General features: G+C 52.1%; 6 protein-coding genes across 6 annotated transcripts; 3 read left to right on the plus strand and 3 right to left on the minus strand.

The window, feature by feature from the left end:
* Positions 1-3,775: 3,775 nt before the first annotated feature.
* Positions 3,776-4,323, plus strand: P174DRAFT_419702 (uncharacterized protein; the record flags this gene model as incomplete). The annotated part of the gene is made up of 2 exons (XM_024824799.1): positions 3,776-3,970; positions 4,057-4,323. The coding sequence occupies 2 exons, from the start codon at positions 3,776-3,778 to the stop codon at positions 4,321-4,323; spliced, it is 462 nt and encodes a 153-aa protein (XP_024684394.1).
* Positions 4,324-4,756: 433 nt separating this feature from the next.
* Positions 4,757-6,144, plus strand: P174DRAFT_440413 (uncharacterized protein). The gene has a single exon (XM_024827044.1). It carries the CDS (start codon positions 5,071-5,073, stop codon positions 6,133-6,135), a length of 1,065 nt encoding a protein of 354 aa, XP_024684395.1. The 5' UTR covers positions 4,757-5,070; the 3' UTR covers positions 6,136-6,144.
* Positions 6,145-7,356: 1,212 nt separating this feature from the next.
* Positions 7,357-9,311, minus strand: P174DRAFT_419704 (tRNA modification GTPase; the record flags this gene model as incomplete). Its single annotated transcript, XM_024824800.1, has 4 exons — positions 7,357-7,375; positions 7,438-7,650; positions 7,683-8,974; positions 9,039-9,311. 4 exons carry the CDS (start codon positions 9,309-9,311, stop codon positions 7,357-7,359), a joined length of 1,797 nt encoding a protein of 598 aa, XP_024684396.1.
* Positions 9,312-10,227: 916 nt separating this feature from the next.
* Positions 10,228-15,734, minus strand: P174DRAFT_459304 (formin sepA; the record flags this gene model as incomplete). The annotated part of the gene is made up of 4 exons (XM_024829753.1): positions 10,228-11,064; positions 11,122-12,633; positions 12,686-14,486; positions 14,542-15,734. 4 exons carry the CDS (start codon positions 15,732-15,734, stop codon positions 10,228-10,230), a joined length of 5,343 nt encoding a protein of 1,780 aa, XP_024684397.1.
* Positions 15,735-16,503: 769 nt separating this feature from the next.
* On the plus strand, positions 16,504-17,283 carry P174DRAFT_387525 (uncharacterized protein; the record flags this gene model as incomplete). Its single annotated transcript, XM_024823362.1, has 2 exons — positions 16,504-16,530; positions 16,592-17,283. 2 exons carry the CDS (start codon positions 16,504-16,506, stop codon positions 17,003-17,005), a joined length of 441 nt encoding a protein of 146 aa, XP_024684398.1. The 3' UTR covers positions 17,006-17,283.
* Positions 17,284-17,736: 453 nt separating this feature from the next.
* fdh (formate dehydrogenase (NAD+) FDH1) lies at positions 17,737-19,445 on the minus strand. The gene is made up of 4 exons (XM_024827045.1): positions 19,418-19,445; positions 19,171-19,346; positions 18,567-19,111; positions 17,737-18,509 (listed from the first exon to the last, which is right to left on the minus strand). The coding sequence occupies exons 1-4, from the start codon at positions 19,430-19,432 to the stop codon at positions 18,166-18,168; spliced, it is 1,080 nt and encodes a 359-aa protein (XP_024684399.1). The 5' UTR covers positions 19,433-19,445; the 3' UTR covers positions 17,737-18,165.
* Positions 19,446-21,386: the final 1,941 nt, after the last annotated feature.

The raw sequence follows: 21,386 nt of genomic DNA on the forward strand, positions 1-21,386 counted from the left end.
TGACTGTCAGCCCGCAGGGTCTACCTAGTGCTGCAGCTTGGCTGTGCAATTCGAATCTTTCTTGATATCTTCTCGTCCTTGTCCATTGCCATTCTATTTTTGATTTTGTTCTCTTCTATTAAATATCATCGATCCACGTCCTGATATCTATTCCAATATAGCAGTCGGTGGCTGTCTACATCTACTTCCACTAATCCTACCGACCAATGCTGGTCTCCTAGCTAGGTTAGGAAACCATCTTCGCCATGGATCCCTTCACCTGGATCGGTGCGATTTCAGGAGTTCTTCAAATCGCTCAAGTCATTTCCCAGACAACCGCAGGTTTGGTCAAGTTAAAGGGGAGATTCAGCAATGCCGATCTCACCATCCAGTCACTCATCGGAGAGCTATCAATTATCGAATCAGCTTTGACTCACCTAGAGGATTGGGCTAAATTCAATGCCCGCGGTACGACCAAATCTGAAGAGTACATTGAAGGATTGAATGTCGCATTGGATGGCTGCCGGGCGGTTATGGAGGTTCTGTCCGAAGAGGTAGCGTCCCTCGTCCAGAACATAGCAGGACAGGACTCTGTCGTTGGATTCAGAGCTCGTGTCAAAGTGGTTTGGAATGAGGATGTCATGCGAGGTCACCAGGAAAGACTCCATGCGCAGGTTGTGGCCTTACAATTGCTGCTACAGGCGTGTCAATGGTCGGAGCCTCGAGTCTTAACATGCACGTTATATGCTGACAGCGCGATAGTCGCTCGTCGTCTGAGCAAGTCGAGCTGCTCCGGAGAGCGGAAAACCGCCAGATCATCAAAAAAGTCGCGGATGATACGGCCACTCTTCGGAGCTCCAGCTACGCAGGCTCCCAGGCACACGGTTCGAGTTGGAGCTTCTACCAGCCATCCGTCAGCAACGTCGCTTCTGATTTGGACAGAGTGCTTGCCTCTTCTCCCTCAATCCGTTACGCAGGCCACCACTTCCGATCCAAATCGGACATAGATGAAGGCTATGCAAGTGCAGCCACTACCAGTCGCAGCTTCTCGCAAACAGATGGTTTCTCGCTGCCCCTTCGTCCCAACGATTCGATCGTTATGAGCAATGGTCATAGCACGAGCGTGACGCTACAACATGCTCCGCGCCAGTACAGCCAGAGTCAAGTTCGACGATCGCAATCAGATTCAAAACCGCCATCAAGTGCTCGTCCTCCGTTGGGGTCCAAGCGCGAGAAGATACGTTCGGTCTTTCGACAATTCAGTCGAAGCAGCCTAACGTCAAGCTCTTCGAGATCTTCCGGTCTAAGCCCTACGGCATCGAGAGTAGCACGCGCTGTTGACGAAAAAGATTTGAAGACGAGCATTGATCTTACAACACCTGAAGGGGCTACAGCTCCTTTGATCGTGAAACTGGCCCAGTCAGGAGGGTTGGCTGACATTGAGATGCTTATAGAAAGTGGACATGGAGTTGATGCGCGGCATTTGAGTACTCGCAGGACTGCACTATTGGTGGCAGCGCACTGTGGTAACGAGGCGGTGGTCAATTTGCTTATTCAGAAGAACGCGAGACTTGATGCTGTCGATGCTTGGGGTTCTACAGCTCTCCATCTAGCGGCTTCACGCGGCCATTGTGATGTACTTCAGCTGCTTCTTCTGGAGCAATTGGACACCGAGGCACGAGATGTCCAGGGCAGGACGGCGCTTTGGCTAGCGGCTGGTCGAGGCCAGCTTGAAGCCACCCGCTTGTTGATTGCCCACCATGCCAAGGTGAACGTGCGAGCCGAAAATCATACGACGCCGCTTCATGCTGCAGCAAAGCGAGGTGACGAAGAAATTGTAGAGCTTTTGATATCATGTGGTGCAGATTTAGAAGCAAGAGATGGTGCGATGATGACAGCGTTGCACTATGCATGCGAAGAAGGCCACATAGGCGTGATGAAACTGCTCCTGGATAACAGAGCGAATATCAATGTGCCCGGAAGTGACCGAAGAACGCCGCTCATCTGCGCCGCAGCAATGGGGAGATGTCTGGTGGCGCAGGAGCTGCTCAAGCGTAAAGCCTCGACGCATTGTGTGGATGATGCTTCCATGACTGCGGTACACTGGGCCGCGTTCAATGGACACATCGAGATTGTGGATCTCTTGAGTCAGAAGAAGGGCGTGCTGACAGCAACCAACAAACTAGGGCGAACAGCCCTACATCTTGCGGCCATGAACTCGCGTTTCGCGGTGATAGAGCTACTTGTGCGCAAGGGTGTACCGGTCGACACACGATGCCTCGACGGTCTCACCCCTCTCCATTACGCGTGTTTGGCCAACAGCCTTGAGATTGCCAGACTACTGCTCATCAGTAACGCAAACATCGAGGCGCAGTCAGAGATCAATAAGCAGAGGCCCATCCACATCGCAGCCGCTCGTGGATCGATGAATATCCTCAATCTGCTTTGTGACAAGGGAGCCTCGCTGGAGGCTAGAGACGCCAAGGGTGACCGGGCTCTCGGGGTCGCTTCTCGCCACGGCCATGCAGCAGCAGTTCAGAACCTCCTTGATCGAGGTTGCCCTTTGTACTTGGCATACGAAACCAGGCCACAGGAAGATTCCCCACTGTGTCTGGCTGCAATGGGGGGACATCTCCCCGTAGTATCCCTTCTCCTCCAGCACGGCGCATCCGTCGTGCGGAGAGACGAGTCCGGATGGCAGCCACACCATTACGCCGCGTATTATGGACATCCTGACGTTCTGGCATTGTTGCTTCAACGTGGACCTGCATCGGCAAACGATGGGACTAGGTTCGGCCTTGACGCCGCGGGAATCGGCTTCGCCCCTCATGCGATCATCTCTGAGGAGCGGAAGGAGCAAGTCCGGCGGTTGTTGACCCAAGATAGCAGGCAATTCGTTGCGCAGACCCATATCATTGCTTCCCAGCCCCCTCAAGCCACAGGAGAAACACTCTATAACAGGACAATAGACCCTCAGCTATCCTTGGCGACTCGATCTCCAGAGCCCTGCGTTGACCCCTCGGCCATGGCGCCTCAGGAGCTGCCTGTTACCCTCGAGCAAGGATTGCCCCCAAGCCGGTCCGCTACACCGGAGCATATGCGCGGAGGAAGACGCACCAGCATTGGTTTGAGCAGCAATCCACCACAATTCAGGCAGTTCGAGGCAGCGATACAGTCTTCTTCGTCAGGTACGGCTCTCCGTCAACCTGAGCCAAGTGTTTCTCACACTGGCTCTACTTCTGAGCCTTGGTTCGACTACTCTCTGCCGTACTGGAGGGGCTCTCCAGTTCCCACTGTTTATGAATCCGAGACTGAGGTCGAAGTACTCGCACCACAACCGGGTCGGCGGACGGTATCAAAGTTACCATTGCTATCCACATTCGACCCCGTTGACCCTGTATCTGAGCCAACTAGCATGGTAAGCTCGGATTCGGAGTCCTCATCTTCTGTATATACTGCGCGCGAGGAGTAAGTCTGTGATGAAAAGGGCTTGCATGTAATGAAATCTTTGTATTTACGACTATAATGCCATAATGATGATGATGATGATGATGATGATGATGATGATGATGATGGTGTTTTGGTAGAAATTTGAGACGTCAACCAGGGGAATTCCCCGGCAAGTGGAGCTCCGCCGCGCGCGGTTTATCCACTTGCCTATTTAAGAACTGTGTATACCTTCCTTCTCCGTTACCTCTGGGGCAATTCCCATTCTAATCCCATCAAATTCCGTCATCTCATCTATTCAAAATGTGTCAATTAGGTCGCTATGTGGTTGAGGACATAGACTCCCGCTATGGACCTGAATACACCTGCACCATCTGCCAGAACCAGTTTGACAACTGATCCGACCTGGAAGAGCACTGTCGATGGGACCACTTCTGGTGTGCGCGATGTGAACGCGTCTTCGTGTCAGAGGACTTCAAACGCGATCATCTGCCATCTCTGCGAATTCGAAGTGGACTTTCCGTCTCAGAGCGACCTGGAAGAGGTACTTTCGGAACGAGAACAACTACCGCATGGATCGTCCCCATGTCCTCGCTCAATTGCTACTGTCCGTATCCTAATTTCAAACAGCACCAACGCACGCACGACGCGCGCGACGAGGAATGCTTCAGCTGCTACCGAGTATTCGGGTCTTTCTCTGCCATGCTGATCCACTTCGAAACGGGGACATGCTCAAAGGGCGTGGATCTTAGTGATATTCACGAGATGGCGTTGAGTGCTACCAAGCCCGCTAGTACACCCGGGACCAAAATGATTATTTTCCATACTTTTGCCCTGGTCCTGGGTGTGGGCGCGAGTTCCGATTTCCTCAGCTCTCTATCAGCACATGGAGACTAGTCCCGGCTGCGATAATCTGTTGCAAATGCCGAAGTGTTTGGCTAAATTGAGACGCTTCATCTCGCAGCGGGTATAGTCCGCCAACTGGTTATCCCGGCCAACTGGCTATCTCCACCAACTGGTGAACAGCAATCGGTGACGTACATTATCGCAACCCTCATCGATAAGCACAGATGCGCGGAACTATGAAACCTTTGAGAGTCTAGACTTGCGACGAGCCATTCCGATGCACAGTTTCAAGCTCATTCTATGCAATCCAACGCTTGTTTAAGTACCTTTTACTAGGCATATTGATATTTAGGGTGTTCTCAATGATGCAGAAGCTGTATGGATTCATTCCATTCAGTGAAACTGACAAACATGATATGATAAATCAAGCAACACATTCTACTGATATCTACCACTGATAAAATTATCTGTTTGTATTGTTCGCGTCCGTGGTCGGATGGCGTCCGACTCGCCCTGGGTCAACAGACTAGACACCTCGTATTCTAGTGGCCGGCGTCAGCCATTTCACAGTCCGCACCCCTTTTACGCACTTGTCATGATTGACATTCAAGCCCCGTGCTCAATTGGAAGAGGAGTCGATGATTCCGATCTTTTGCCCGACCAAACGTTGTTCTTGGCTACGCCTCCCTCCGTCAATCTCAATGAAACCGTTAGGGGGTTAAATTTATGTAAGAGATGGCGACGCTGTACTGAACCTGCGCAGACGCCATGCTCTCAAAATGCAAGCGATGGCGAAAAATGCCGTCATCTCCAGAAGCTCCCCAGCAGGGCAGCATATCTACCTACCATCTCTACCCAGAAAATGAGCACAGCATCCTGATCTCACCACACCAACTTCCCATCAAACCGAGGAAACGACGCAAGTTCTTCAAGGAAAACCCCGAAGTTGCAACAGATCCAAATGGCTTCTTCGTCCACAAACCCTACATCTCGTTCCACCGGCCGCCGCGAACCCTGCGGCAAGGCAGTAGCAAGCAGGGAACCCCAATCTGTCTCATCCACAACTCCGTCTTCTGGAAACTATGGAACCTCCAATTCGGGGAGGATATGGTCGCAGCGATTGACCCAAGAGGCGCAGTGAGCTGGAACCGACGAAGCAACCCCGACAACCGCGTTGACAACGGCGACGATCTCGCGTTGAAGGGCTACAAGGTGCGCACGTGGCGACTCTGGCGCGAAACGGGAAAGCAGTACCATCGCGACGTGAACGCGAAGCGGAAGCAGAAGAAAAAGGAAACGAAGGCCAAGGCCAACAAAGAAGATGCGCAGCAGGCAGTTGGTCATTCCGACAGTGATCCCGATCCAGATGAGGGTCATCTACCGGCGCGCGCCGACGAAGCGCTGGCGCTATGTTGGATCGCACCACTATCGACGCGCACTCGGTGTTACCAGTGGAAGAACGCCGGGGTTGATCTCGCCTGGAAGGGCACGAGGGATCTCCCCGAGGAACTCAAGTGGTCGAAGCGCTACTTGCCATGGCATCACCTTAAACTGACCGCTCGAGTCCCATCTTCTTCTGATCATAGCCAAGGAGAAGCGGTGCTTGCTCACTATTTCAGCGGCGTCGAGAAGAAAAAGTACGGTATTTTGGTCATCTACAAGGCAGAGGTATCCAGGGTTTTCGGACACACGCCAAATGCATATGTAGGAGACACTTATGATTATGACAGCTCCCTCAGCAAAGCCCATGAAGCCATTGTGGCAACTGCAGTTTGCATGGTTGTCGGGGAGCAGCAGAAAAGGAATGTTGTATATGCGATCTTCAAAGCAATCAGAAAGGCAGCCGAGGACGGGGGAGGTTAGAGTTAGTAGCTAGCTCCGCGTCAGCTCAATCATCGATTTGGTCATTAATTCATCACATTTGCAGTTTGAAGAATCAATCCCAGATCATCCTCTCCATCTAAACAAGTAAAACAGCACAGCCCTAACACCGAGACCAACCCCGACGAAATACCTACCCTATAGGAATGCAGCCACTCCCCGTTGGTTCACCTATGACTCAACGATAAGCAACAGTCACGAATTCTTTCACCACAGGAGCTGAAGAAACGCCTCGTTTGTCACCTGCCCTGAAACCGCAAATGAGTAAGGTACGGTATTCTCGTCTCTCGGGATTAACCTACCAGCGACCCGCAACTCAATTCTGGTCTGGCCGATTTGTCAGGCGGCAGTGAATGTAAGCCGTCTATGATTAATCCGAGCTATGTAACTAGTCGAACCCCTGTATGTATACAACCTTGGAAAGCAAGTCACGCAGAACGATCGGGAAGATGCGAGAAGGAACTCGAATCAGAGTCCTTAGTTATAATCGTTTATTGCAAAAATAGATCGTAGATCGATTTCCAAAGGATTAACAAGCAGGATGTTAGTCATTTCCGGTCCGGTTCTGTCCTGCCCCCGTGGGTGCCTGGCGGATTTGTGTCATGAGGCAGACATATATTCGACGGGAGACAAGAGAGTATAGGTATAAATAGTAGGCATCTTCAAATTAGGAGTCTCTTCAGTTAGATTGTATTCATCTCAGTCTATTGCATTACAACTACGAGTTCGCAATCATCTTGACCTGGTCAGTCCTACCAGTCTTGCGACACTTCTCAAGGACTCGATTGTTGAAGAATTGGACCTTAGAAGGTTGAACGGTCCTCTCCTCTCCTCTCCTCTCCCTTAACCTAACAACATCAATGGGAAGAGGTGGATACAACGATCCCGCCAAATCCACGAAGCCCTCCCATCCGGTACCCGGCCGCGCCTGCACTGGCGTCTTGCCCGACTTGCCATCTATGCAAGGGCGTGGCGGATATAACGACGTGCATAGCGACGACGACTAAATAACGCTCGAGAGTCAATCCGAACCTGTCGGTATATATTGACCCGGTTGATCTTGTTCTCGGCCACCATCATGTGTTGGGACGAACGGCGGTGCCTGGGATATGGGCTGTGGGATGGGAGTACGCCATTTTTGGCGGAAGCGATGCAACCATATAGATGCCTAGGATTGTCAAATCGACGAATATATTTGCAATTTCACTTTCCAACGCAGAACCTAAAACAAGCCCCGATGTTAGCCGCAAAGCAACACTATCATAATCACACAGGAGAACCTACTTCTCGAATACGACGCCCAAGACATCCTCCACGTCGCCGCTCTCGCCTTTGCCGGTGATCTTGGCGAGAGTGTCGGCGGCGAATCGCAGATGCTCGGCTGCCATCACGACATCAATTTCAGTCTCAATATTTCGATCATGAGCATAGCCGGGAGTTCGGGGCGTTAGGGCTTGGGTAGTCTCGTTCAGGAAATCGTCCAAGTGTTGCATGCATCTTTGTAGATTAGAGCTTTGTCGATGGGTCACTCCCAATGAATCTTCCCAATATGAAATATCAAATTGTCCATTCTCATCCCCTTCCATTCCCGCTGGGACGCAATCTCTTCAAAAGTTGAAATCAAGCCTCGTAGAAATCCCTGCATGTTCCCCGGATCCAATTGCTCAGACAGAGTCCCTTCGGAGGCCTCGCGGCAGGATATGTCGAATATGCGTTTCTCCGGAACGGCTGGAAACAGCGTCCTTATTTTCGTCCTCAATTCATGCAGTGACCGGCTGAACCGATCTGCTGCAGGAAGTCGATCACATTTGTTGATAGCCACAACAATGCACTTCCCAGCCTGTACACAATCATTAACCGCATCGATTACCTCCTGGTCCACTGATAGTCGGTAAGGCGAGCCATTGGTCCCTTCCTCCAGGGAGACGACCAACACAACCACGTCCGATTCCAAAGCCCTGGCTCTGGCGCGCCGGATACCCTCCTTCTCAACTGCTCCAATGACCACAGTTCCCTGACCGGTGGAAGCGCTCATCTCAGACCGGATCCCAGCCATATCGCCAAGCTTGCAGTACCAGCCGCCGAGATCAACCCCAACATCTACAATGTCCCGAGTAGTTCCCTCCTCGGTACTGACAATCGCGGCCTCCTTGCCCACAATCCGATTCAAGAGTGAACTCTTGCCTGCATTAGGAGCCCCAAGCAGGGCGATCTTGATCCCATTGCGCAGCAGTTCTCCCTTCGACGCATTTTCGATATGCAATCTCAGCTGAGTCTGCAGCGCTCGGACCTGTCCTGCGACGGAACGGACAAACTCCTCAGGAGACTCATCGAAATACTGGTCTTCGGAGAAATCAATGAGTGCCTCCAGCTCCCCGCGCGCATATAGTAACTGCTGGCGCCACAATTCGTAGCGTTTCGAAAGAGCGTCACTGGCACCGCGAACAGCAAGGCGGCGCTGCTGTTCCGTATCAGCGGTGAGCGTATCACCCAATGCTTCGATCTGCGGCAGGTCGAGCCGATTATTCATGAACGCTCGGCGAGTAAACTCGCCCGGCTCCGCATAGCGGACCAGACTCTCCGGCCGATTGGTGCGGGCAATAGCCGCCAGCACCGACTTTACGATAGCCGGCCCACCGTGAAGATGCAGTTCGAGGACGTCCTCGCCTGTGACGGTTTTGGGTCCAGGGAAATACAGTACAAGAGCGCCCGCATCGAGGACTGCGTTGGCGGACGGCTCTTGTGCAGGATCGTAGAGGGTGCGTACTGCGGCAACGCGCGCGCGAGGAAGAGGTGCACTGGGACAGAGGGCGCGATAGATCTATTGAAGAAGTCGGAAAGTTGGTGTCAGCCGCGCCTGGAAATAACTGTCAACATTGACCTACCTGCACACACGCGGAACCAGAGACTCGTACAACCGCTATGGCGGCTCTACCGGGAGCAGTTGAGAGCGCATATATCGTTGAATCGGCCTCCAAGGAGAATCGACAGCTCGAAGATGCAGAGAAGTGCCGGCAAGTGCTGGGTAATCTCCGCTGGGCCGGTCGTGCTAGATCAAGAGCAACTCCATGACTTGGAATTGCTATGCAAGAATATCGGCTCCATGACGGGCGAAAGGTAAAAGCCCGCCGTAGACTCCAAAAACCGAATGCTCGCATGCGCAGGCCGGTGGAGTGGAAAGTTGTGGTTGGAAGTAGAGGGCGGAGAACCAATGGTGATATTCCGTTTTATCAATCATGGTATCACGTGATTACATACGTGTTCTTGGGTTGGAACAATGGCTACTATTTACAGCATCTGCATGTTAGACAGACATCCTATAACAGCTTATAGAGCCTTGAGTGGATAGCCGGCCAACTTGTCAAGTGGTTCAGGGTTTAGGACTTTGCTCTTGAAGTGGGTGGCGCCATTGGTCCATTGACCTAGAGCAACAGACCACGCAGGTCAATGCGAAAACTGTAGGGACCAACATATGCATGGGGGATATTCAACGACACGACACTTGCATCACTTCGTCACGCCAGCGCGCCGAAAGACGCCGAGCCATACGCCAGACAGCCGACGCTTCAAGATCCACCGCCAAGAGGTACAACAAGGGCCAAGAAGTCGTGCCAGTACAGGAAAAGCACGAACCGCCGAAGGAACGCGCAAAGAGACAGTCAAGAACTGACGGAAACTATGTACAGAGATGGAATCAAGAAAGAAAGCTTGGATAGATATGCAGAGAAGGGAACAGAAATTAAGAGATGCCGAAATATGGATGACGGATTGTTGGGATGATGTACTCTCGAAAGATGAATCAAAGCAAATCACGAGGAAGGTATGCTTGGGAACAAAGGTAAAAGGTCTAGAAAAGAGATAGCCTTGCTGCTAGTGTTGACCGGAAAGAAACAAGAGGGCTGTAGTGATCAAATGAAAATGGTGAAGACAAGTAACAGTGGGGGATATTATACATTGAAAGACATAGGGAAATGTTTCCGAGACGACATCAGTAAGTCTATCAATCAAACATTATATTAAGAGAGCTCGGTGGTTTTGTTTCAGCCCGAGCGACCAGCAATCATGGGATTTAGATCAACCCGACTGCTCTGTAGGCTGATGCTTTGGCGAGCCATCGAGGGAATCTTCGTCACCGGGTGATCCCTGATGCTCATCTGCGTTCGGCGAAACGACAATAGAGGGAGTTTGAGGAGGTTGTGAAGCCCCATCCTCATCATTCGAAGGACTGGCCATGCCGGGTTCACTCAGTGCTGAGGCTTCGGTACTGGGCGGTGGTGTTGCGGGCTCTGGGACGATCGACAAACTCGAACCGTCGGCGCTGTCTTTGCTAGCATTTCCTCCATTTCTCCTTCTCAGTCTGCGTTTCCGACGTTCCTCCTCGGCGCTCTCTCTTCTCCGTCGAGCACGCTCTCCGTTGTTATCCATGTTATCCCTGAGGCCTTGCAGCATGCTTGCAGCGCGGTCTGCAACGTCTTCGCTCTCCGACACCTGCAGCTCTTTCGCTTGAGCGTCTACGTCGGTCTCCTGGCCTGGCGGGCTCAGCAGGCCGGTCTCTGTGGTGCTAGCGTCATTGCTGCCCACGAGAGTGGTACCGTTACTGTCCGTCTGCGTTTCACCATTTGCGGGCTCAGATCCGGTGAGGTCCGGGATCTTCTGACCTGAAGCAACGCGAACCTGGTGACGTTCCTTCAATCTGGCGCGCCGACGACGATCACGTTGATCTCTAGCTTGAGGAGCTGCAGCTCGTAATTTCTCCAGGAGCGAGTCCATGGCACCGCTGGTAGCAGGAGACACCGGTGCATCGCCTGCACCAGAACTGTTGGCAAGGCCGGCGTTGACACGTTTGCGGGCGAGAGAAGCCTCTGTACGCTTTCGGGCCTCTTCGAGGGCGATGTTTTTCTCTTTCGATTTCTAAGAATCCATTAGCCATGGTTGTCATCGTCACGATGAACAGACAAAGAAACTTACCTTCCACTCCAGCAAGAACGAAGCTAGCTTCGCAAAGAAGTCCCGTCGAGCTCCTTCATCTGTATTGTCTTCTCCGTAAAAGACCATGATGTCGTCGTACGTCTTGACCATCTCCTCCAGATAAAGCTGCATTTGCTCCGCCTTTCTTCTGGCATCTTTCATACTCCGCTGGACGATTTGACTCACGCGGTCCTGTGGATGGAACTTCTTGGGATCGCTTAGATTGCCAGCATCCAGGCTTGCCTGCACGTTCTTGATATTATCAATGTACTTCTTGGCATCCGCCCGCAACTGGTCGACGTTGATCTTCTGGACTCCGATGACGCCGCCAATCTCATCAACGAAACCTTCCCACTCGGGGTACTGATTGCGGACAATACGCTCAACGAGGTCTGCGAAGGTTGTCTCATTCTTATCATCCTTGACCATGCCAAGGCGAGCGAGCGAGCTCAACTTGAAACCTTGAGCCTGCTTATTGGCGTCGTTCATGAAGTTACCGATATCCAGGATCAGACCAAGAACATTCATCAAGGAGACTGAGTCTCTCAAGGTCTCGCTGACCCTCACGACCTCGCGCATCTTTGTCGAGAGATGCTCGTAGTCCGGCTCGAAGGAGCGCGTCAGTGCAAGGGCCCGCATTCTCGCTTTCCAGTAATGATTTAGCTCAAAAGCAGTGTAGAGGTAGATCTGGTCCTCCCGTGTAAGCTCGGTTGGATCTTGCTCCCGCTCAGAACTAGCAGCATCAGGCCCCGTCCAGTCCTTGCTGTACGGTGCCATTAGCTTGGAGACATTCTCGGGTATCGTGCACATCTCCTCTCTCTGCAAAAAGTCCATGACCACCATATTGTCCAGAATTTCTGGATCGCAATGGACAATCATACGGACGACATCATCGACAGGATACTGCGAAAACTTGGCCAATGCGATCTGGAAGGTCTTCGATAAGTCGTTTGAGATGATCTGTTTCCTGTCCTTGCGCTGCTTGGCGCCGGAGCCGGCCCCAAAGATCTTGGTCTCCTTCGCCATGAATAACCTTTCGACTTCGTCCAAGACACCCTTCTTCGCCAACTCGCTGTACTTCTCTTCCTTCGCTTGAGGAGTGGGATCGCGAATAGCCCACACTGTTACCTGTGGAGTATCGACCTTGTCCCAATGAAGAGCCTTAAGTTTCTTCTTAGGTCTAATAGACGACAAGACGGCAGTTGGGTGAGAAGGTGCTGATTGCGAAGCCATGTAATTGGCTCGCCAGCCTCCGCCAACACCAGGCGGCGGAGGTGGTGGGGGTGCTCCGAACCGACCTGGGGGAGGTGGAGGGGGCGGAGGCATTCCTCCAGCAAAGCCAGGAGGGGGGGAGGAGGGGGCGGAGGTGGAACTCCCAAACCCTTGGCACCCGGCGGCGGAGGTGGAGGAGGCGGTGGAGGCGGCGGCGGAAAGCCTACCGCACCACCTGGAGGAGGTGGCGGTGGTGGAGGTGGGGTGGAGGCGGAGGTGCAGGCACGGATACAGGCTTCTCTTCGGGCTTTTCAGTCTCGTCCTCGGGCTTGACTTCTTCATCCTGGCCGACCTGGGCTTCTTCAGTCTCTGGCTGAGTTGGTTGAGCATCAATCTCGTCGGCTTCGGCATCTTCAGCGTCGATCTTTGGAACTTTGAAAGCAATCTCCCCCAGCAAATCAGACGCTTGTTCCGGATCCATTCGGGGTCGTCCAAAGTTAACGAGAAGTGACCCATCCTGGTCCGATGGCCTCTCTTGACCGTTGGCAACTTCCATCTCCGGAACATGGCTTCTCTTGCGATGAACAGAACCCAGAGCGCTAGTCTCCAAGTTTCGACGAGCTTGCTCCTGAAAGTCCTCAGGGTCAGGTTCGCCGTCCATCTGCTCCCGTAGCTCGCGCAGTCGGTCAGAAGGTCCATGTTGGCCCCAAACTTTGCCCTCCAGCTTGAACTGAGTCTTGGTCCGCTCAAGCTGTTTCTCCAACCGCTCCAGCAGTCTTTCCCGGTCCAGAATACCCCTCATGTGCGAAGGATTGGTCTCGGCCAGATTATTCTTCTTGGCATTCGATGCAGCGATATCCTGAGCGTCCCGGAGCATCAGATAGAGCTCTCTGGTTTCCAGTTCATTCCGCTGCAGCTCCTGAGCACGCAGCCGCTGCACGTCGGCAAGCTCTGCCTTGAGGGCCTCGTTTTGTCTAGTCTGAAGCTCAATGATGCTCGTTTGTTCATCGATCTGCTTCTGCAGCTTCTTCACCAGACCATCCGCTCCCATCTCCACCTGCGCCTTCATCTCGTCCCGTTCCGCAATTGCGGCCTCCGCGATCTGCCGCGCCTCAAGGGACTCGTCGTACGCTCGCCTTGCCTCTGCATCAGTATGGAGCCTGTCCAGGAGACTCTGTACTGTAAAAGTCAATCCTTGCCGTAGATCCATATCAGGTAGTCTGCGGTCCATGGCAACGTAGCTGAGCATGGCATCGACAAGCTGGAACATTCGAAGACCGTCCTCCCCAGAGTTCTCCCGTATGAGAAGCATGTGCTGCATAGCAGAAAGGAAGTAATCATGGGCACGAGTCCCATTGAGTCTGGTCAGAATGGCATCCGTGATTTGCAGGGGATCGCTCATGTCCTTGACCTCACCCTCGATGCTGTCCTTCATACTGCTACTCTCCCGCTGAAGGAGATCTTCGTAGTCAATGGCCTCATTTTCTCTGAATCGCTCGATCTGTTTATCGATGACCTCGTATTGGAAGCCTTCCATCTTCGTCAGAAGACGCTTGATGCCACAGGAGATGAACTGAGCCCGGATGTGGCATCGCAACTGTAGGTCATTCTCCGGCGCATCCACCAACATGTTGATGAGCATCATGGTTGAGACCGCATACTCCATGAGCAGATTCTCCATGCCAATGCCACCGCTGCGATACTCCTCGCTGGCACCGACCAAACTGCCCATTTTGCCCCGGCCGTCGATCGTCACCTCCACGATTCGCATCCAGGCGTCAAAGCGACCAGTTTCGCCGTGCTGGTTCTTAACATGATCCATGGCCTGCAGGACCTTTTGATGGCCCTCGCCTTCCGCCCAGTGACATAGGAAGGTCAGGACCTCACTGACCAATTTCCTTGTGTTCAGCCGCGGAGATAGTAGCGAGCTGATGAGAGCGATAATGACCTGTTGATGATTGATTGCGTCGTCCGCACCATATTTGTTGTTCATGAGGGCCTTGAGACACTTGACAATATCGTACTCTCTATCCAAGTCCCGGTCGCCTGTCGGTGGTGCGGGTACAGGACCCGAAGCTTTCCTGCGGTTGATCTTAGAGAGCACATTGGTCAAAGCGATCTGACCTTGTGCTTCGACAAAGGCTCTGACCCAACTGTCATATTATTAGCAGGAGATAGGATGCTGTAAGGCTGTTACAAGAAACTCACCTGATAGGTTGCGTTCGCAGACTGACACTCAAGCTGGCCAATTGCTTCGAGGTGATACTGTCGTCCATGACCTTCTTCACATACCACTCCGGGCTCCCTTCTTCATCGGCCCGCTCGAGAATGCCGGTTGGACCGTCATGGCCATGAGTTTGCCTTGCGTTTTGTCTCCGCTTCTGTTCACCCTGGAGTTCCGTCAAGCGGTCCTGATGTACTAGTGTCCATTTCTTGGATGCGGGATACGCCAGCATCTGCCGCTTGGCCTGCTCTGGAAGGTTTTGCCAGCCTCGCTTTTGCATCAAGTCAAGGAACAGTTGGTCCACTATGCGATCATCCCTGGGTCGCGTGAGATATTGCTCAGGATTGAGGGCCGGTGCAGCAGGGTGCGTAGCCAGCTGAGCAGCTTGCCATGCCGCTTGTGCAGTGGAGAATCGACTGGAGTTGCCGCTGCTCGGGAAGAGAGTGCCACGGTCACCCGAATGTGATGTTGTGAGCGTCCGTGCTGAGCCGTCCGAAGAGATATAACTCGAGCCCCTTGTGTTGGAGGAGAGAGACGAATGGATGCTGGTCTGATCAAGGGACATCCGCGAAGTCGATGACGAATCCACGGTGGACGAAGAATTATGACTGAACCCAGCATTGGTGGCCGAACTGCCTGGTCTTGCCCACTGCTGATACCTCGCGCTCTTGTCTCCTGCAGTACTCCCGACCATAGACACATTGGACGCATGCGGCGGGGGACGGGGCCCAGTAGGATGGGAAAAGGCGTTGTTTTCTCGTAGTCCCGTCGGGTTCCATGCTGGGTATTGATGAAAATCACCGCCTCCCTTGGCAAGATGATTTGGCGACGGCTCCTTTCGCGGCGATGTCTCCGCCCTGGACAGATAATCTACCGGTATCGGAGACCTAGTATCGGCAGGAAGGCTCTCAAAGGGAATGGATGTTATGACACCGGCGGTCATCGAGATTCCGCTTGGATCGAAGTCGTGCGAGTAATCCACAGATTGAACGGATGATCGTTTCGAGTGCCGGGACGAACGGGATCCAGCAGTGTTTCCTGGGGGCGCGAGATTCTCCGACCCTCCATAACCCTCATACCGATCATCTACCGGCTTCTCCTTATGCAGCTTCCTCCCGAAAAATCCTTTGCCAGCCGAGGTTTGTCTCGATTTGTCGGATGCAGATGTGGTTGGCATCTTGACGGGCGTCGCTGGGGAGATGCAGGGCGCAGCATGAGCGTTGTCCACAACCAGAAGATCTAAAACAGAAGCGTTGTCGCTGACAAGGTTGTTCCCAGAAACCGACGAACCCCGTTGCTGTCAAACCTGCGCAAGGGCGTCAACGACATCCAGCTCAAATCCAATAAGCCGTAGTTGGGACTCCTGACTAGCAGTTGAATACCCGCTGCGGAGCAGCGCTAGAACAGGAGGGGGAGGGCGCCGAATAGTAACACTTTAAATCCTCCCTCCTCTTCCGGACTGGACGCGTAAAATGCGCAACACCACAAGCGAGGGTTATCGGTCTCCCAAAAAGGGCGTGATCGCTTTCCTGCTTGTGTGGGCACTAGGATGATGCTAGAAACGTCGTTTTCTTGTCAGGGTTAAAGCGCGGGCATTACTCGTTTAGGGGGGGCGTGAGAGGCGGCTCTAGAACGCAGTAGGGCCGCTGACTCACGTGACCATTCTTTCAATAAAGGAGATAAAGTCACGTGACATCGTCCGCATTAGTCTGCAGCTGGGCGACACGGAGCAGGCTGTAAGATAATCGTCAGCAGGCTTGGGCTTCTGGAAGCCTGATGGGAATTTAGAGAAGTTCTAGTCGCTTTGTTTTATTTATGTGTGACGTGAGCATGATGGCTTCATGTTGATCAGAGACCCGTCACCGTCATTACTCCTGAGTCTATACCTAGGCTGTTGCCTATAACTGTATACGCAACTCAAGCCACCACGTTGAGCCACAGTCAAGATGGGCTCCATGTCAAGTCTGGCCAAGGTAAGTTTTCCGCGGTGTCATATTCTGATGTGGTCGATTCTAATGATCAGTTCCTGCTCAGACCCTTCTTATACCCGCCGTAATCTCCCTGGCGCTTTACCTCCTCCTCTCATTCCTCATTGTCCCGTTCTTCCGTCGCTATCATCAACGCTACTCACAATATCTTCCGATGCAAGCCATTTCTGCGCATACTTTGTCCCTGCGAGATCGTGTAGCCGATGCCGTCATGCGCTTCTTCTTGCCATCGACGTGGCGGCGGCAGACCGACGGACAACATGATAACATTAGCATATTCGACGAGGAGGGGGAAATTATGGTCGGAATGGACATGGATCCCTCTCGGAGGGAAGCGCTTGAAAGACGGCGCGATACGGCTGACGCCAGTAGCCGACTCAGCCGGGACCTCGAGCAGGGGTTCATGGACGATAGCGATGATGAAGGGGATGATCAGGGTCATTCAAGAGCCCGCCGATGATTTGTGATCGACTATTGTTTGTCTTGCAGTTACAGCTGGCGTTTGGGTATATGCATATTAGACAAGCGGCACAAGTCCAGCACATCTTCAGATATTTTCGCATGTATCTGATGGATCTCATGAGAATTTTCATTGAACCTTAATCGGAGCTCGTTAGAATGTTCCATGGACATAGATACCCCGAGTGAGTCGTATCGAGGTATCCGACATATACATGCTCAGAATACCCGTGGCAATCTCGTCTCAAAGGCTGGATAAGGTACATACCAAATGATGCCAGATATGTGGAGAATGCCAACTCCACAACAGTAGACATATCTTTTACGCGTAGACTATAACCTCGTTCCAACTTTGTAGCATTCAAGGGCATAGTTTATCCCATTGACTAACGTCGGGATCTTCATTTCGACTGTCCAAAGCAATAGCCGACCCCGCATGTTTTCTGCACAAGACACGCGAGGTAAACGGGGCGTCGGCACTTTATGCATCAGAACAGAAAGTATCCCCATTGGGCTTGATCCTCACTTATATATTAACATTTATCATAATAGTTGTGGTTCAAGCCCATTTGATAACTCGAGTGTCATGTAGTCCACTATGGCCTCGAGCACGAGCTTTCAGATCAATGTGATTTGATGAGAGTCCAGTTCTTGAAACACAATTAAATCAGGTCTCAACACCCTGGAAGATAACAAGTCATCTTGTATTGAACTACCTATTGACGGCATCACCATGGTTCCAAGGGAGCAAGATTGCGCCTACAGGTGAAGCAACTCTAAAAGGGTTAAGCTTTAGCTGATCGACGGTCTCCACCAGCTAGTCCCAAGCCAAACTATGTATGCCCCTGACAAGCACTGAGCAGTAGAATAAGGACACTACTCCCACCAAATGCCGCCGAGCATCTGTATTGCGTATCAAGCATGTAACCGCGTACATGACATGGTGACTCAATCTTAACACTACAATCAGCTATTAATCTTGCACTTCGAACTAAGAGTAAGAGCCGAGTTAGAACTCGCCTAGTAACCAACGGATTGAAGAAAGAGAAATGCCATTTAGGTATCATAAGATAGGTAAGTCACTCATAAAGGTGAGTGAACCGAAGAAATGTGCAAGAATAAATACATTCAGTCATTCGCTTCATAAAGTGATTGTGACATTTACTTCTGTCTCTGACCGTAGGCCTTGGTGACGTAGTCACCGTCCTTGACGATGAGATCCTCAGGTCTGTAGTCGTGGCGACCGGAGAAGTAGCTGTCGAGGATGGCCTTGGTGCCCTGAGCGTAACGGATCTGGGCGTCGATCGAGGTACCGGACATGTGAGGAACCATGGCGTTACCACCGCCCCAGGGGCCCTGGACGTACCGAAGAGGGTGGTCCTTGGGGGCGGGCTGAGGGTACCAGACATCACCACCGTAGCCGCGGAGGTGGCCGGACTTGACGGCCTCGGCAACGTCCTCCTTGACAACAATAGCACCACGGGCAGTGTTGACGAGCCAAGAGCCTAGAGACAGTTAGCGGATGTGTCGTTCGCAAGTCGAACCGTGATAGCAAAACTTACCCTTCTTCATCTTGGAGATGAGTTCCTTGTTGAAGAGACCGCGAGTGCTCTCGTGCAGAGGGCAGTTGATGGTGACAACATCGCATTGGGCGAGCATCTCCTCGAGGTTGTCAACACGACGGCAGCCAATCTCCTTCTCAACCTCAGGCTTGAGGGGCTGGTAGTCGTAGTAGAGCAGCTCCTTGCAGTCGAAGGGCTTGAGACGGCGCAGCACACGTTCACCGATACGTCCAACAGCAACGGTTCCAACGACCTTGTTCTCGAGGTCGAACTCGTTCTTGGCAACCGCGGCAACATCCCATTCACCGTTGCGGATCTGCTCATGGGCAGGGACGAAGTTGCGAACCAGAGTCAGAATGGTCATGACAACGTGCTCGGCGACAGAGACAACATTGCAACCAGTGACTTCGGCGACAGTGATACCCCCGTTGGTCTTGTTGGCGGCATTGAGGTCAACATGGTCAGAACCAACACCGGCAGTGACGGCGAGCTTCAGGTTTTTGGCCTTGGCCAAGCGCTCTGCGGTGAGATAACCAGGGTGGAAACTACAACAGACGGTCAGGAATTCCGCGCCAGGGTAAGTAACTCCAGATGGGGCACGAACGGGGTGGTGATGATGACTTCGGCATCGACCAGCTCCTTGTCAAAAGTGGAGTTCTCGCCCTCCTTGTCGGAGGTGGTGACCAGAGTGTGGCCCTGCTCCTCGAGCCACTTTCTCAAACCAAGCTCATTCTCGGTGGTACCAAGAAGGCCAGGTTGCTGTTTGGCGTGCTCACCGCCCTGTTTTCACCGTCGATCAGATTCCAGGCCTTGTCATATCGTAGCAGAAAGATGTTGGTACGGGTACTTACGTCATAGAGGACCATAAGAACCTTGCCCTGTAGATTGGCAGAGGCTGTCAGCGTTCGTGCACCAGAGATGGAACCTCCCAGCGAAGCAGCCCGGAATGGACTACTGCTGGGGGAAGAAAAGGTTCCTTTGGTAGAAAGAAAAGAAGTGGCAGGCCGCCGCAGCTGACGGGACAAAGAACGGATAAATACCATTTTGAATAGAAGTTGATTGAGTTAGATAGGAAGAGGAAGGATGATTGAGTGGTGAACCTAGGATTGAGGAGGGAGTCAGCACTCTATTTAAATCGTCATTCACTTTGGGCCTGGAGCCAGATATTCAAGGGTTATTTCGGAGCATAAATTCAATGGCCGTGATGGAAGCATGATGCAGGGCGGGGGAAAGCCGAATGGCAGTCGAAGGTGGGGAATCATCCTCTTCTAACTATGGCTATTGAGGTACACGAAGACCGGAGAGGGAAGAATGAGGAGAGAATGTGACATATCAAGAGACTTACCGGATTCGGTCAAGTAAAAGAATGAGCTGATGTTGATGATGTTGAAGATGATGAAGATGATGAGATCGATATAGAAAATAAACGAGCAGTCAGAACTACAGGGACATTGCCCCAAATATATAGACCTCTCTGGGTCCTTTACTAGACCAATTTTTATGGCGAACAGACCGATTCAAATTGCCCCTCTCCAATTCTCAACACACCAGTGCTACTAGTAACTGTGCATAGTAGTACCATATTACCACATAGTAACCATCAAGGTCTCGAAGACGCGGCACTATCCATTGGGGATGAACGGAACTCCACCGACCAGTGGGCCATGCCAGAGCAACCTGGTTCACTCCAAAGGTAACATGGAAGACCACCTCAGCTAACAAACAATACTAGGTACTCCTTAGTCCAGTAGTCAAGAATACGGACGGATCGACGGATCCCATGGTAAGTGGGTGGGATGATCGATTATTGGGTCTCTCACTCTCTCCGCATGCGGGACAACAAGAAAGACATCCCGAGTGGTGGAGTTGGAGAGAGCTTTGACAGTTGGCGCTACTTGACAAGGTAATAGGATTCTTATCCTGGTACCTAGTAATGATTTCTTTTCTGGAATATGCATGTAATACCTATCACTCAAGTATCGCTTTACTAACTGGTTCCAATGAAACAACTTTATCGTTGTGCGACAACGTATAGGTACTGCTACGTCTATGTGAGACCCGAAATACTATACAATGATACACACTACGAATTGATTTAATAGATTCCAAATATTGACCCGACGATACTTACCTGCATATCCTTGCATAGCAGCGCAGAAAAAAGCGTGCCTTGACCTCTTAGTGAGGGGTGGGCAGAAGAGAGGATCCTGGGTCCAGCCTCATGCAGCAAACAGCCTTAAGAGGGGGATCATGCACACACAGTCCACAACACAGGCTTCAAAAAGTACACGTCAGTCGCGGCTTATTCTCGGCCTTAACGATGTCAGAACGTCTCTAAAGGGTTCCCCTCTGCTCACCCTAACAAACGGATGCCCTCAATACCCACCTCCCACTTAAGCTGAGGGGATCGGTATGGCACTATTCCACATCCAGATAGCTGTACAACCCCTCATCACATCGCCTGCCCCTCATGAGGAGAGCCCGCCCCTCATACCCCGCACGGCCTCTCAAATTTCAGAGGAGAGGTACAGAAGTATCTTCTGGGTGCTGTCCACATTAAGTCAAACATCAAGTCAAACCACCCGAATCTGGCTCGAGAAATTGCTGCTCGAACGGATGAACAAATATCAGATATCAGTTAAGGATATCCAGATCATGTCGCAGAGTACTTTGGAGCTGGTGTCTCAAAGACCCGATGCAATGCAGTTCTTCTGGAATCTTGGCTCCCAGTCAAGCTTGGCCCACTAATCGGAGCTCCAGGCTCTCCAACCAAACGTCAAATGACAAATGATGCAAGTATCTACAATAGTCTTGTCCGAA

The sequence above is a fragment of the Aspergillus novofumigatus genome (assembly GCF_002847465.1).
Source record: "Aspergillus novofumigatus IBT 16806 chromosome Unknown P174scaffold_3, whole genome shotgun sequence".
NCBI classification, from domain to species: domain Eukaryota; kingdom Fungi; phylum Ascomycota; class Eurotiomycetes; order Eurotiales; family Aspergillaceae; genus Aspergillus; species Aspergillus novofumigatus.

Coding starts and splice junctions, on each gene's coding strand:
- fdh (XM_024827045.1), bottom strand. Junction 19,112..19,170: donor GAAGTCATCATCACCACCCC/GTTCGTGCCCCA, acceptor CGTCTGTTGTAG/TTTCCACCCTGGTTATCTCA. Junction 18,510..18,566: donor CATCTCCAAGATGAAGAAGG/GTAAGTTTTGCT, acceptor AACTGTCTCTAG/GCTCTTGGCTCGTCAACACT.
- P174DRAFT_440413 (XM_024827044.1), top strand. CDS start 5,071: ATGCCGTCATCTCCAGAAGCTCCCCAGCAGGGCAGCATATCTACCTAC.